A 17,611-nucleotide genomic window follows, 5' to 3' on the forward strand; every position below is an offset into this window, starting at 1 on the left:
CCATGGATGTATTAAGAGAACTAGGATTAGGCAATGGTTATGGTTGAAGACGACGGTCGCAGCGCTGCCTTGAAAGCTTAGTTGGGGGCTTAAAACACCATCGAACCAGCACAGCAGCTTAGCAGACTGATAGCAAAGAAGGCGTTTTGGACAGTTCACTAACTTGTTGCTCTCTCTAATATAACCAACATAAGCTGCTCTGTTTAGGCTACAAAACGTGCATGCAGGCCAAAATTCAACCGTGCGGTTTTGTTGGGCTAAAGCTATAAGCTTTGGTCATTTTTCCTCAGCAAGATGTGACACCGTTTCCCCCCTGTTTGTTTTTATTGCTCAGCAGTATTGTGCAGAGAATTTGGAGGAAATCATATGGGCCTCCGTGAGGATATTAAAGGTTCTAATCAAATCATTTTTTATTTGAGAAGCTATAATGAATAGCCAGTCTGACAGAAGAGCTCCTTAAATAAATCATGAAGCAGTTACTCCTTCCTCGTGGCTGTGGAAGTTTTGACATTTAATCACTAAATATAACAGAGTGCATATATAATGTCAAGTGTGTGTTCATAGATTTATCTGTGTCCTAGTGTCCTCCTAGTCAAACAGAGTACGCCTAAGTCTAAATAACTCGATACGGACATTCGCTGGGTCAAATGTCAACATATTAAAACCAAATTGAGTGTGTGTGTGTGTGTGTGTGTGTGTGTGTGTGTGTGTGTGTGTGTGTGTGTGTTAACGCAGATATCCAAATGACCTAATAAATGGAGATGAAGATGATGGGATTTGTGCTTGGGAGGTAATCTGATATCCTTAATGGTAGTGAGGGGATGTATCTCGCATACAAATAGCTTTTTCTCAAACAGTGAGAAAACACAGCCCATGTACAGAGAGCTCATTGAGGCCTTCCCCACACACACACACACACACACACACACACACACACACACACACACACACACACACACACACACACACACACACACACACACACACACACACACAATAACCAGAATAGGCACAAACACAGACCCTCTGACATAAAATGGCTCTCCTGGCTCTTTGCTGATGAATAAAGTGAAAAAGCGACGGCATGCTTGCAGACTCCCATTGATTCAAGTTGGCGGAGAGTGCTCCCGCTTCATTAGGCCAAGAAATTAAAATGTGGGCAGCCTGCGGTGGTGGTGGGTTTTACGGGGTGATGTGTAACATTGACAGACAACAAGGCTGTCTCAGGCAATAAAATGTTTGGAAAAAAAAAAAAGAACAAAAAAAACAGGCGTGTAATGAAGCATTGGCTTTTATGATGCCAGCGATATAATGACTGTAATGCTTATCACATTAGAACTGGCACTGAGAGACAGCATGGGAATGAACAGTGGAGGAGTGGGCAGGAAGAGAACAGGACTACTACACCGCAAAGTAAAGGTTAGTGTTTGTGGGTCTACATGTATGTTATGATAGTGTTTTAGGTGATGCAATGTCTGAAATATTCTACCCTAAAATATAATGAATCAGCAATCACATAATTTGATAATAAAGTATTTTCAATGAGATGTTTTTAGAGAAGAAGCGGGTTTTCGGACCTAAGTATCCCAAAATACAAAGGCCCATTTGTACTAGACTTCTGTTGAAAAACATACCAGACATGAAATGTGATAAAATTAGACAGATTACAACTTTCTAGGCCGATTCCCATTGTCTTTGAGTTAGGCCAGCTGACAACGACTTTAGCCAATTCCAATTTCATTTTTTCTAACCACTTTACAGCACACACAAATATTTATTTTCTATCTTTTCTTTAATAGAACATTTTGCACAGAACATAGACAATTTTTGAACAGATAATGGATCACTATAAAATAGAACTATATAAATTACTCCTGGTGTGGGACATCACACACATCTAAAGAGCAATGTTAGAACCATTTTGTTCCAATATCCAACTAAAAAAAATGTGATTTGGGTTTTTGGTGTCATCCCTCCACGCCCTACTTTCTCCTTGCAGGTGTTGCATATTGCAAACTTGTTATCTTCTGCGCCGACGCTGAAGAATGTCCAAACAGCTGACATGTTGCAGGTTCATTCACGAGGTTCCCTACATGTGGGAGAAAAGCGCCGACACGCGCGGCGGAAAAGTTGAGAGAAAGGAAAAAGAGACTGTGCTGTCGCGTCCGTGTGTGTGCGTGCGTCCTTGAGAACTGTAAATCTATAACTTCTGTTGTCAGTTAATTGTAGCGTTGACTGGCATGAAATCGGCATGTGTCAGACTGACCTGTCGGTCGCCGATCATGGCCGAGCATGTGAAAACCGGCCAATTCCGGTCACTCTATCAGTGCATCTCTAAAAAACAATCTAAAGAAAACATGAATAGATATTGGAAAAGATAAAATGCAAACTGCTTAAAACAGATGCAGAGGAAGCAGAGATTAATGCAAATCATGACTAGCCTAACTTTCCAAATTGAACCGAGTTGGTGTTAGTTAGACTTTGCACAAAAAGGATTTTGTTGTGTGTGAGGTTTCACGGCTTTAATCCTTTAAAATGTATGCTGTCGTTATTCAGTTGAAGTATGTTCATCATCTGAACAGTGGAAAGTATTAATGTAATTTTGGGAAATTGAGGATGGTTGTATGTTTCCAGTCTTTATGCTGAACTAAGCTAACCCTTGCTGGCTCTAGCTCAGGGGGTTTCAAAGTCTAACACCGCAGGCCACCCCCTCAGACAAAATCGAGACAACCGCACACCACATAGTTGTTAACATTTTGGCAAACTGGCACCGTTAAAAAGGCCAATTTAACTATTAGGCCGGTTACACACTGCACGCGTCTCGCGAGCGTGGCGTTTCTGTTGCGTCTCAGCTGCGTGGATTTTTCTGTGTCCTCCACACCAGAAGCGTGTCTGACGCGGCGCTGCTCCTGCTGCTAGGTACAGGGAGGGCTGATCTCGGGACATAGTGCCGACAGATTCAAACTCTGAAAAATGGGTAAGTGGGTTGTCTGCGTAGCTGTAAAGAGCCTATACAGCCTATCTGATGTTATCGTAGCCTATCCTACTACCCTTTATATAGAGCCTACTGATTTGATTAAAGCAAGACAACATCGGCAGTATTGACTGCAAAATATGTTACAGAATATTTTGTTCTGTATGACCAGTGCAACATTTGAAAATATTTTCTCTGAAATTTTGTATTACATGTGTATATATATATATATATATATATATATATATATATATATATCTACATTGATGTCAAAACCTAGACTTTCAAACATCAAGATGTCATTTATTAACATGCATTCGTGTCTAAATGACATATAAACATATTTTCCTATTCTATTTAGCCTGGAAACGCTTCCAACACGCTCGTGTCTCGCGCGAAAAATAGGCGTCGGTTCTATTTCTAGCAGGCACGCGTCTCAGGCGCGGCTCGAGCCGTCTCACCTGTTACCATGGGAGCCGAAATATAAACGGACACGCCACGCGGCTGACACGCCACGCGGCTGACACGCTTGCGCGACGCGTGCAGTGTGTAACCGGCCTTAGCAGTTCCTGTTTGCAAAGTACCCATGGATGTACAGACAGCTCTCACTGGATTACTTTGATACAAAAGAAAACTTTAAAAAAAGTCATCTTTTTCTATGCTTTCAAACTAGATTTATTATTTATATTACAATATTTGCAATATTTGCAACATAGTACAATATAAGTCTCCATTTTGTGTTTTCAGAATGAACAATTCTTCAAAACAAATGTCCTTTTGTGGTTTCATAACATTGGAGTGATTTTTAATGCAAATTGCAGCAATGGGGCTCACGGATTAAGCATCTTAACGGCCTCCATGAACTGTGTCACAGCCACTGCTGCTGCACTTACTGACCGTTTTGGTAAGCAGGCCAAGCTACAATATCTAGCTTCCCGTTGTTTTCAGTGCAGTGTCTTCCTCAGCATCCGGCCCTCAACTCTCCTGCACCGCTGTCACTACCCAACGTGAGTCGAGTGCAAATGTGAGTTGCGCATGCGTCACTTTTCGACAATGCAGCTCCCCCTCCTCACCAGCCCCGCACAGGTAGGCTAGACCAGATTTCACGCAGATCTGTTTTGCTGTTAGCCACAGTATAATGACATAGGTACATTACATAGCAGTAATGTATTATTTAGCGTAAGGCGTCACATTTTCATGGCATGATCCCTGATGTCAGTTCTAGATTAGAGGCTGAAGTAGCCGACAAGAACCTGCTAACAACAGACTTCTGTAATGTCAATACAATAAAAATGGACCTACATAATGAAGTTCGTTCACTGCTGGCTACAAGTTAGCAATCAAACACAACAAAGGCTGTCACTTGAATGCCGTTTTGAGCTAACATTAGCAATCAAACAATCACACATAGCTAAAACGTTTTTGAAATGATTTCCATCTTCTGTTATTGTTTGTAATGAGAAATTATTGTTTAATGGATTTCATAATGAAGCCGGATCTGGATCCCTTGGCGTTATGCCGTAAACCGTTTCAATCTGAACACACATCTGCACTCGACTCACATCGGGTAGTCACACCACCCTCGGGAGGCACGCCTCAGTTTATAAACCTCTGCACTAGCTTAACCGCAACACCAAAGCACTTTTCCTCTTCGGTCCCCCTACAGGTTGGAAGCGGAATTGTCCATTACCGTTCTCATTCATTCATCATGCTGATCTGCTACCAGATCTGGCAAACTTGCATGGTGCGGTTATAGCTGATAGAGGGTGGCAAAGCGAATGCAAAGTGCCGTTCACCCTGTTACGAGTTGATAAACCACTGAAAAGATTTTGGAAACATTATTTTAAGGTAAATAATCTTTGGTGTTGCTTTAATATTTAATGAGGTAGGAAAGCCACTAAGCTATTTCCCAATGTCAAACTGTGATGATATTTCTAACCTTCAAAATGTTACTATTCATCAAATGGTGCTTTTATCTGTGGTGATGGCATCTGCATTAACTGACTATGTATATACCAATATACCTTGCACTGACATTTCCTCATCCAAAATAGCCAGATACAGATTGTTTTTTATTGGGCAGGTGTAAATGAGGTCATAGTTTGTCCTCGGAAAAAAGGCAGTCAGAGTCAGAGCCAGAGATGGAGTGAGACCATATGTCTTTGTGTCCGCTGGGCAGGGTGGGGGCACTGCGATCTGCTGTCAGTGTCACCTCTTTGACCACTGACTGACCGGTGGACTGGGATGACTGGGAGGAGGCTGTCTAGTTTAAACTGGCTGCCCTTACACCGTCTGGACAGCAACAGCAGGCAGCTGGTTCGATCTTCATGGGGGCGGTATGTGCGTTTTGCATTTGTGCACATGTGTAAATGGGGTGTGTTAAGAGACCAAATACACACAGAAATATGCACACAAACATAAAAGAAAGGCTTTTATGTTTATGTTCAGATGTTTGTTACAACCGAAGGATATAAAAAGAAAAACTACAAAACAATGTAAGCATGGTAAAGTGCCAAATGAAAATGGTAAATGCCATATGTGCTGTTGATCAAATGTATAAGCTCCTGCAGTGACAGTGTGGGCATTAGTTAGTGCACTGGAATGTCTTTGTTTTGTCTTCAGACACCATCAAATAGAGTCAACATTAGGTAGCACAAAAGAACAGTAACAACATACCTAAGGCTAATCATTTCCTGCCACCCACAGAGCCAGGGCATGTGGCCTGTGGTCACACGGTTGCCATTTGGGCTAACCCACTCACTGATGGACTGTGTGTGAAAAAGCTGAGTCCCTTCATGTTATTTCACCAAACACAAAGACTCAACTACTCCTGATTTAACTCACAATATATGGTCCCATTTACATCTGGTATTAAAGGAGACCTATTATACTTGGTTTAGGTTTTCAGGATTATACTTATTATCCAAAACCACTTTATTATTCTCATGTATACCTATGGCTGCTGCACCTGTAGACGCCCTAGTCGAGCGCCTGTCTCTTTAAGCCCCCGTCCCGAAAAAGCCCAGTCTGCACTGATTGGTCAGCGTTTCTGGGTCTGCATAGTCTCCTCATCTGTGCTCCACTCTCGCTGTCTCTGAACAGTCCGTTGCAGCGGGATACTGACTGCATCATCACTGACTGAGTATATAGCGTGAAGAAATCACCAATAAAGACTTCACAGTAAACTACACAATGAAATGGAATGATGATCAGCAGGAATGTGATTTGAAATTGGGGAGAAATTACCAACATCTACACACAACATTACCGGATTACTGGCGTTAGCATGTAGCTACATGTAGCAGTGTAATGTAAATACTGCAGTAGTGTGCCTGCCTGGAGCAGATGCGTTCAGAACAGCGTGAATTTGGAGGCTTTGGCTCACAGGAATTTCTTTTAAATATGTTTACCTCACTAATTTTAAGTTTTGGCCACGTTTAATTTGAACATCTGCCACTGTAACATTATAGACTTGACAGAAAAAGACACAAAGCTTAACAGGTCTGCTTTAACATGTGATCTGAATACATAATAGTTAACAGCCAATCCTTGGGTTTTTACATTTACACCTGGTATTAATAAGCATGCTCAGTCTGACTATATATGTATATAAAATAAGGTGCGCTTGATTGATTGTTCGTTCTGTGCCAGATTTTATGGACTTGACCATACACTTAGTTGACCAAAGACATTAACTACAGTATATGGGAAGACATATGGCAATACGGGGACATTAACTACAGTATATGGGAAGACATATGGCAATACGGGGAAATGAAAGCAAGTTAACAACTCCAAATTCATACAGTAGATGTGCTGTGTACTAATTGTTTGTCGTAAGGGTACATTCGAGTATGTTGCAGTGTAACGCAAGCACTTAGCAGAAACATGATAATATTTTTCTCTATTACATCAAGAAAATTATTAGAAGTCTAAAAGATATTCAGTAATAGAATGTTTGTAATGGTCTGTGTAAATCTGGTGCTGTTTATTAAAGGGTGGTTATTCTAAATGATTGTTCTTATTACAAAATTGCATTTGTAAAGCCATTAAAAATATGGCAATTTTTTTCAGCCATATTGCCCAGGTCTACCACATAGATTTTGCTGTATTGAACTAGAAATGCTTTTGGATTGTTCTTGTGAATGTGTTCTCGTATTCAGGGAGTCTTACCTTCCAGCTAATGAAAATATACCCAAGTCACATTTTCTTTGCTTTCGTTTGCTACAATGTCCTTGACAGGTGTAACACCCACAGGCACACAATTACATTACTCTATGCAGGAATATCCAATTGTGCGACAGAATTTGGGAGCAGAAAAGGGGAGGTGCAAAGTACAATAAATGTGATCAGTGTGTGTCTGTAACGACATAGAATGAAGCAGAGAGATTGTTGGAGGCCCCCCATGCGGTTTCTTTCAATATGGTGAACTAAAGGCCTGGAGCTTGGAACAGGATGGAAAGAATGAATTGCTGTTTGGAGATGATCTATAGACACACACTAGTTTCTACTCAGCGGGACTGCCATGCACACCAGAAGGCATCTCATCATGTCTTCATATCACCAGTCTTATTCACTCTCCATTCCTCTTTTCTGCTTCTCCCGCCCTCATTCCCTCTGATGGGATGTTCCCTTTTAACGTGGAAATGAAGGGGCAACAGAAAGAGCTTTTTCACCCTACCTTCTCCAATCTTCCTTTCCTTCCACCTCCTCTTTTTCCCTCCTGTCATCTATTTTTTTCATTCCCCTCCTTACCTACATCAAGCTCCCTTTTCTTCCCATTTATCTCCCTTTCATACCTCCATCCCCTTTCTGTTTTCTCCCTCCCTCCATTGTCTCTGTTATTGTCAGGGGGCAGATACCTCCAGGGGAGACATCTGCTGACTAGCTGCTCCACTGTGATGGAGCCACACACACACACACACACACACACACACACACACACACACACACACACGATGTAAGATCAAGCATAACTATTGGCTCATAAAGTGTTTACGCCACCAATAATGATGAACTGATGACATACTGCAATGTAGATAATAGGGCTGCACGATATGAGGGAAATGTGCGATATGTGATAACAATGCTGAATATCGCAATAACAATATTACTTGTGATGAATAAACATAAAATGTACTCAGTTCTCCCTTTCTGCTGCTTTCAGTATTCTGCTAAAATACAACCAATTGCTTATTGAATTTAAAACAAATGAAACAAAATCATTTCCGACATTCTTTTATTGAACACATAATTGAATATCAACGCACCACTAAAAGAAGAATGACCGTTACATTTTAAAATGCAGTTTTCCTTCGGCTAACACAAAAAGATCTCTAAGCGCGTAGCCGTTGGCTCAGTTGGTAGAGGAGGCACACATGTACAGAGGCTTGCTCCTCGTTCAAATTCTCAGCTTTCCTGTCCAATAAAGGCAGAAATGCCAAAAAAAAAAAAAATCTGTAAGCGTCTTTTGGGATCTGTTTATCGAGCAAGTTGATATCGCGATGGCGATAATAATAATAAAAAATAAAAAAAACAATATATTGTGCAGCCCTGGTAGATAAACATGCAAACTGCACGTGTGTGTTGAAGGAGGTTTTCATTATGACTGTATACTACTCTCACCACTCCTTGACAGCAGAGAAGCTTAGAGAGAGGCTGGTTTCCCTCGCACTGTCTCTCAAACACATAGCAACACAGAAGACAACATGTGTTGACTTCATCCATCAGTGCAGATAAGTCCTCCTTTCTCTGCCACCCCTCCTCCTTTCCTTCACCATTCTCCTTTCACTACTTCCTTCAATCATTTTTTGTTGTTGCTGACAGGCAAACAAAAGAAGGCATGTCCACAGGGAGTGCGCATCTGTGCGTCGTCGTGTGTGTGTGTCATGTGTGCACGTGTTTCTGAAGGCGGACATGCAGATAAGCCAGAATTATTGCCATTTTGGATTGAAAATGGAAGCATGTTCTCTGGTGGCAGAGGAAGGAAGAAAAGAAAGTGGGGGCTCCTGCCAACTGGTAGGATGTAGCTGAAAAGAATCACACAAGATACTACGTAGGTGGTGCAGATGGTGTATATGATGTGTGTGTGTGTGTGTTCATATGAGTGTAAGAGCAACTGTGTGCGATCACGTCCGTGCACATGTATTCATTTGCGCGTGTGTACATCATTCAGATGGGATTGAGTGTGTGATCGCATAATCTGTTACTTCTATCTCGCATGGCTCACCGGCGGATCAGCCGCAATTTCTTTCTAAGCAGCGAGCCACGTGTTTAATACCTTCCTGAAATAGATAATCAATCTGCTTACAAGTGGCCTCTTTTGGTCATGAGAACAATCACCATCCTTTCTAAGTAGCGAAGGCAGAAGTAGTTGTAAGTAAAATCTTGGAGAAGAGGTTCCGGATGGATGGCAGGGTCAAACAAGAGCACAGTTCAGGTCCCCTAACTTTGGTTTCTATGCTTCCTCTTAGCATGTAATAACAGGGTTTCTGCAGGTTTCACCAAGTCAAATTTAAGACCAGTATGAATGAAATGTAAGAGCTTTATCACAACATCAACAAAGCCCTACATTTTAATTTCCCCTAAAGCTGAAGAATAAAATCTGTGTTATGTATGAGGTTCAGAATGATTGGCTCCAATATAACAGGCATTCTCCACCAGGCGCGTCTCTGCTGCGTTCCGGTTTTGTTCCGTCCTCCGCCACGCGCCATACAACACGTGGAGCGTCTCAGAAGCGGAGCATCTTGCTGCCCGACTCACAGATTTTATTGTCTCTACCAGTACTTTACAGAACAATCACGTGTTTATTATGCTAGTATCTATCTTCCACTCCAGGCACTCCTGTAATTAAACTCCCTGTCTTCGTCCTGATAAAAAGGATCGGTGATGTCGTATTATATTTTTCACCTCCAAGATGAATCTCTCGTTGTCCATGGTGTTGTAGAGGAAACGTATACAATACTTGAGCTCTCGCTGTTTCCCTTCCTGCCTGGCTGTCTGGACGGCCCCAGCTTGCGTGAAAATAGCGCTTCACGCGCGCTTCACGCGCGCTTCACGCGCGCTTCACGCGCGCTTCACGCGCGCTTCACGCGCGCTTCGGGGACGCGCCGTGGCGCGGCTGATGGACGTGACTTGAATGGTCACGATTGCTCGCAGGGCCTGCGGCACCTCCGGAAAGCAGGGCAGACGCGCCCAGTGGAAAACGGCTGTTAGTTGCATGTTGGTCTCATTAAACATTACACATAAAACAGTGAAATTATATTTGGACTAGCGAAAGAATGAACTACGGAACACCACGGAATCATGATAAAAAAAGAGCATTAGGAGGTAAAGTTGCATGACATTTAAGACCTGTTTAAAATGATTTAAGACCTAGAAAACAATACTTGAGCGAATTTAAGACTTTTTAAGGCCAAAACATTTAGATTTCGAAATTTTAGACTTTTTAAGACCCCGCGGAAACCCTGAATAAGAACAAGTAGAAAAGAGGACAGTAGAACAGAGCGGTGTTGTACAAATCACAAGAGTGTACCACAGAACAAGCAATGTACCAGAGTCTGACAGATTTGAGCGGAAGGTGAGAGCAGAGTAGTACAACATGGTGCAATAAAGAATGTTAGAATGGAAAAGTGGTTAATGGAGTAAAAAACCAAGAGAATCCATCAGAGTGACTTTTACCCCGACGGTCAGTGTGGTCACGTGTGTGTTATGTACCTCTTTGGAGCCTGACTTGGCCAGGTAGATGACACTGCGTAGACAGGCAGCATCCAAACACACGGGGAGGAGGTGTTCCTGGTCGCCATCACCATCTGCCAGAAACAGACACAGAGAATGACATTGAGAAGCAACAATGTTGGATGGTACCCGTGGAAGTAGGTCCTTTGTTTTCTAAAACTGTGCTATTTTAATATTGTCACCCCATCGGAAAGCCACGCATTCGTTGTGGAGTTCACTTTGAGCACAGCACAGTTTCTGGCAACAAAGTAATAGTTCCTGTCCCCCCCATCCCCCGCCGGATCACAGGAACACCTGCTTGTTTCCTATGAGCAAACACACATCCAAACAGCCCGTGTCTCTTTGATGTCTTTCAATAATGTCAGTTGACTTGAAAAATCTTTTTCTCCACTGCTTGTCAGCGCTATTAATTATTATTAGCATAATTCCGGTACATCAGGTTCAGTTTCCGATTTCAAGTGAATCATACATTTCTTCACATAAAGAATAGACACCCTTGTAAGGGTTCAAGTCCCAGGACCATGGTATGAAGCATGCATGCTTTCTCATTGTCATGGCTTACTGGTACAACTAAATTGAGTGAGCCCATCATTAATGTTAGTGCTTACACCTGTGCTTTTTCTTGCTATGACAAGTTTCAATATTCTTGGACAATTATTTACAATAATTACTCAGTTACATGTGCAATATCTGTTACTGCTGCTACTTAGTTACACTGTACTTTATTTACTCCAACAGCATTTGTACAACCATTGTTTTAACAACTTTTTAACCTAATCTTACTTTTCAATTAACCTAACCTCACTTTACTTCTACTTAACGTTTTTATTTCCTGCACTGTAGCTTTGTTACTTTATACACTTATTGGCTCGCTTTTCTCTTACTCTTATTTTCACCTTGAATTTGACTGTGAGCAACTGCAACTGAACAATTTCCATGAGGGGATCAATAAAGGATTCTGATTCTGAAGCCTACGAGGAAGGTCTCTCTTTATAAATGACCTGACGATTAAAGGAACATACCAACACAAGTTTTCGGATCAATTCCCTGCTGTAAAACAAAAAAATACACAAAACAATGAAACATTGGAATATCTGATATTAAGTGTGCAGCACAGCTTTTGAGATTTGGCTATATCCTAAAGACACCGCACACGCACTCTGGGTTCAGAGGTTGGCATGTAAATTGACACCAGACAAAGAGGAGAAAGCGCTTCCAGGCTTCTCATTGCACAGTTTCTCGGAATCCTTTCCAACAGGGCGAGTGCAAACCTCCCAAACAGATGTTGTGCCATGTGGATGGGAAAAACTGAATGACACTGATGATGAAAGACAGTACAAAGCAGGGGAGGAGGAGAAACTGAATGTGGCTGTCAATGGCAACTGAGCGAGAGGCAGAAAGGGGGAGGAAAAGTGAGACAGAGATACACTGCTACAGATAATAAAGTCAACAAGTCCTTGTTGTACTATTACATATTGAAAATCATATACATTTCAAATGTCAAACTGTCTTTGACTGACATAAGGTCATTAAAAACGTTTCTAATACTCTCAAAGCCAATGGCTGATGAAAACACATATTTACAATGCTAAAAATCTGCACACACATCACATGGTGATCATACTGGCATGTCACTATAGCAGTCATTACCACGCAAAATGAAAAATGTTAAATTCCAAAACAAGAAAAAAGTAAAACAGTTCATAACTAAATATTGGTATCTGTTAGGGGTGGGAATCACCAGAGGCCTCACGATACGATATTATCCCGATACTTATGTCACGATACGATATTATTGCGATTTTAAAGATATTGCAATAGTCTGCGATATATTGCAATATATTACCTTTTTTTCCAACTTCAGATTTTTCCCAATTTCAAATGATGTCCCGAAAGGACACTTTTGTCAACATCTGTTGTATCTAAAAAGATACATTTCTCTGTTTGTTCATCTCACTTCAATTTTCTTGGTGCAAAATGTGATTGTCAAGCAGACAGACTGACCAAGACATATATCATAAAAGATCGATACTTGCCGTCTGTGTATCGATACAGTATTGCCACGAAAAATATCGCGATACTATGCTGTATCGATTTTTTCCCCCACCCCTAGTATCTGTGGGCAGTGAGAAGAGAGTATAAAGCAGACTGATGATGTCATCGAGGCTTGATGACTACAGACTTTTAAGAGGAAGCCTGTGTTACAAAGTGGAGGTGAGGAGTTTGAAGCATGTAGGCATTTTCAAGGAATGACTAAAAACAAGAAAGATGCTATCAAGATGCATTATGGGAAATGTCAGATGTTTTTGCAGCTTTGTGTATGGCAGGGAAATGTCAGGATATCTCCGCTGCATCTATTTTGGCCATTCATTAAAAAATAAATAAATAAATCAGTTTCCACCTAACTTAGGCCCCCTAACTTATGGAAGTGCAGTACTTAATTGTTTCAACACAATTCTGCAAACTCCCAATCTGTCTAAATTCTAAATGGAGCATCTATTAGTCCACATCCAGGCAGAGGTGGCAGGAGTGCTGCAAATATCTAGCGCAACACACTGTAATGGCTGGAACCAAAACAGGGATTTTTCTTTTCGGTCTAATTAGCTGCTTATTGTGGGTGCAATGAAAACAAACAAATACTGAGTGCAGCTAGTGCACCATTTGAACATGTTGCTTAGGTGTGTACTGTAGATGGTGAGATACTGTAAGGAGACAAACAAAGAAAAGGGCAGAGAGAGAGACCGAATGAGTGCTAATTCAGTCTTACAGATTTGTCACTCACCATTCTGTCTGTTTTACTGTTAGTTTTCACACACACACACACACACACACACACACACACACACACACACACACACACACACACACACACACACACACACACACACACACACACACACACACACACACACATTGCTTCTCCCTGTCCTACCTGTCTTCCTTACCTCCATGAATACCTCCTTTTCATCTATCTATCTATCTATCTATCTATTCATCTGTCGGTTTTATTCTCATTATGCGTCTCCCAGCCTCTCTTCTAGCTCACTTCTCTCTCTGCTATTAGTCCCTTCTCAGTCTTAATGCCCTTGTTTTTCTGTCCATCTCTGCTCCTCTTTATTCACCATTGTTGCCTCCCTCCCTCCCTCCCTCCCTCCCTCCCTCCCTCCCTACCTCCTCCACTCCCTTTCCCGCTTTTCATCTCTCAGTCCCACTGACAATGCATGGCGTGATGAAGATTGGATGAGAGACTCAAAAAGGGAGGAAACTGCAGGTATGGGTTAAAACGAAGAGGGCGCTGAAAAGAGAGGGGAGGAATGGAGAGAAAACAGAGGAGAAAGTAGGTAAAGACAACAAGATGAGAGAGACTGAGAGACAATATACAGAGACTGTGCAGATATGAATTGTGACACATTGGCATTCATGGAGTACAACAGAGCATCAATAACAATGCAAATCACAATATGCACTCGCAGAAATGTACATAGTTGGATGCTGCCAGAAGCCAGTGTCTCATTACAAACACTATGATCTGATGGAGATCTGTATGTTTTTTTTTTTTATTTGCAATTGTGTGTGCTAAATGTGTAATAGAGGAGGAGAAATGTGTGACATGGCACTGGTCCCATCTTTCGGGAGAACAGTGAATCATAAAACCCAGGTGTAAAAGTGCTACAGAAAACACACAGTCTTTAAGTTAGCTGTGGGCTTTTTTTTAAGACTGTATTTGTTTACATTTAACCATTAAAAGTATGCTATTATCACTGTTTGCAATGTATCTATGGATGTACAGACAACTGTCACTGGAATACTTTGATACTGAAGAAAGCTAAATGGTAATGGGGCATTTTTTTCCTAAGCACCTTTATTGGCAATGGACAGAGATAATGACAGCACGAGTCACACTGAATCAAATATCTATATCAGTGTCCAGATTTGACCAAGTTATGACTCCAAGAATGGGCATGGATTTTGATGCGTTAGTAGGGGTACCAAGCCATGAGGGGGCAAAGTACCATAATTGCTTCTATGAGCTGTGTCCCAGCCACTGTGGCAGCACAAATCATTGAGCCAAACTACAATAAGGAACCTGTGCCTTTCACCTCGTGCCTCCCCGGGGGAGGTGTGCAATACATAACACTTTTAACATGAACAACATGTTTTTAAATGTATGCAAAATGAGTGTGTAGATCACTGTGGGTGGGTCCTTATGATTGAGAGTACTACTTATGCACAATTACTGCGCAGCAGATGTTGGAATAAAAAAGAGAGAGACACAGGTTTTACCTTCAATAAAGGACAATTGTTTTGTCAGATGTACTTTGCGATTTGCATAAAATTGCATATTAAAATGTGCAAATTAATATCTGAACTTGGAAACCTCAAACCCGGGAGACTCATCATCTGCATATGTATTGGGATATTTCTAAATGCCAGGGATATCAGAATATGGTGCTTGATTAGGAGATTTTATTTACACCCTTGTCGCATTTTTACTTCATTAATATGGTCTGGAGGGGATGTGTTTTACTTAAATGCAGAGGCATGTTGCTATGTGATACTGCTTACACAACTGACTGTGAGCCGAGCAGATCTCCAGTACCTCTGTTTTACAGGTACAACCATTTCTGTAGGAGTCTAACACAGAGAGAAAGTCACGACGAATGTGAGACTGAAAAAGCAAAACGAGTCAGAAAGCAAAAAGTAGACGAAAAAGACAGCCAGTGAAAAAAAAAATAAAAAATACAAAAAGGGAAATGAAGGTAAAAAAAAAAAAAAAAAAAAAAAAGGTGTCAAAAGTATGCCGTGGTTGAGGAAAGAATGAGGTAGACAGAGAAGAGGGAGAGGAGGAAAGGTTGAATGTAACAATATAATAAGATGAGTGGAGAACGAACGCCTGAGGGGAGAGCACAGAGAAATAGGCTGTCCTGTTAACATGCTGACTTACCTGCACGCACACACACTCTGTCTCCTACGCAGACATACACACAGAGCATTGTGACAGCCTTACCGATTTTAAATATCACCTCCAAACATTCCTGTCTCACTGTCTGAAAAAATCTCCCTATCTTAGTGAGCTGCCGGTCGCAGCGCAGCCTTCCTCCGTCCTACCTGCAGTGAAGCTAGCTGACACACTTGGTTGTGGGACTTCGTTATGCTTTACCTAATGATGAATTATGCATTGGTCGCTGTCACTTTTGAAGAATGCAATTACCTCAGTGATAAGACAGATGGGCCTGTTTTGTCTGGCATATGCTGTGCATCTATTAAAAGTCTAGTGCTGGAAACAGAACTGCTTGACATGGGCGTGTGGACACACACACACACACACACACACACACACACACACACACACACACACACACACACACACACACACACACACACACACACACACACACACACACACACACACACACACACACACACACACACACACACAATTCAGCATATCGGTAAAACAAACATAGAACAGGGATCCAAATGAATAGATCCTGTTTGGTGTTTTCAGCATTTATCATGTTGGGGATATGTGTTCGGTGGGAAGGTCAGTCCTGTATCTGAGATGTTAGTAGCTGTGCTTCCATAAACATATTGTATGCCCATTTTGAAGGATCGCATTAGAAAAGCTGTATGGAAAGAGCTAAATTCTATTCAATACGTTTTTTTACTTTCTCTTGAGGTGGTTTCTCCCTTGGCCTAATTAGCGAACATTTAACTTGCATGACTGACCAGCTGTTTCCGTTGTTGACATCTTGCTACGTGCATTAGAATCATTGCTTTAATTATTTGTCTTTGTCTCCAGACAGCTTGAAACATTGCCGATACTCGCTGACATGAAAGAACCAATTCAAACTTTCTTAACTAATCCAAGTTGCTGGAGAACTCTCTCCATGTTTCTCATGAAGATGGGTCTGATGGACAAGGTGACTTGTTTTGTTTCTGGTTCACAGCTCTACTTCTTCTACTCGGTAACTGGTGGATTACAGCCATGCGTAAAGAGAAGCCTATACCACCTATAGTAAACTACGCTTTGTGTAGCCTAGTTTATTGGCTATACAGCATTTAATGGAAATGTTCCTAATTTGTAAAACTAGTGCTGTGCCTGTGCAAAATCTGTTTTTGTGTGTGTTTTTAGTAATTCTGAAACATCCTTAAATTCGGGAACTGCTGCTTTCTTCGACCCTCTCTGTCTCTGGTCCTGCGCTGAGCTGTGCAGGGTGAGAGGGGGAGTGGCCAGGAGCTTGAGCGGCAAAAGCCAATGTGTGCTTCTTTTACCGATATATATTTAACGATATCTTTTGCATTTCTAATCCAAACAACGTCAAACTTGGCACTGCACTTACTCGTGCCCATAGCAAGACACCTGTCAAGTTTGAAATCCATCGGACTAACAGTTCGAGAGGTATGCGCATAACAAAAACTCTAACAGAAAAGGTAGAGGTAGAAGAATAGAGAAAGAGTTGACAGTGTGATGGAAATAATTCCTACTTCAGATCACACAGGGATGCAATGCTGCTCTCGGCTCTTTCTCATCCTCTCCGCTGCGTTCCTTCTCTTCCTTCTTTCATTATCCACTCTGCTATCTTCTCATCCTCCCCCTCTACTCATCATTCGGCACATCTCTATTTGTCTATCCTCTTTTCTATCTCGCTTTATGTTATCTTTGAAGTGTGCCATTTACCCTGACTCTTCCATTTGCCTCACCCTCTCTCCTCTCTCATTCGGCATCCTTGTTGTTATTCATTTGAGTTTTTGGTTAAGCCAAAATGTGTGTTTAATTAGCTCAGAAAGAAGCTGGTCAGAAGGGCTCATAAGATGGCCACACACAGAGACAGAGTAACACATTTATCAGCAGCTCATAAGGTGACCTATTGTCCAAAACATCATAGCAATCCATCC

The 17,611-nt window shown here is 41.6% G+C and overlaps 1 protein-coding gene across 2 annotated transcripts in view; it reads right to left on the reverse strand.

The window, feature by feature from the left end:
• Positions 1–17,611, reverse strand: part of itfg1 (integrin alpha FG-GAP repeat containing 1) — a 185,579-nt gene that overhangs the window by 104,725 nt on the left and 63,243 nt on the right. For both annotated transcript variants that reach the window (XM_028577308.1, XM_028577299.1), the window contains exon 9: positions 10,691–10,785. In XM_028577308.1, coding sequence (XP_028433109.1) covers positions 10,691–10,785 — 95 coding nt within the window. The remainder of the gene's footprint in view (positions 1–10,690; positions 10,786–17,611) is intronic.

The sequence above is a fragment of the Perca flavescens genome, chromosome 1 (assembly GCF_004354835.1).
Source record: "Perca flavescens isolate YP-PL-M2 chromosome 1, PFLA_1.0, whole genome shotgun sequence".
In the NCBI taxonomy this organism is placed as follows: Eukaryota; Metazoa; Chordata; class Actinopteri; order Perciformes; family Percidae; genus Perca; species Perca flavescens.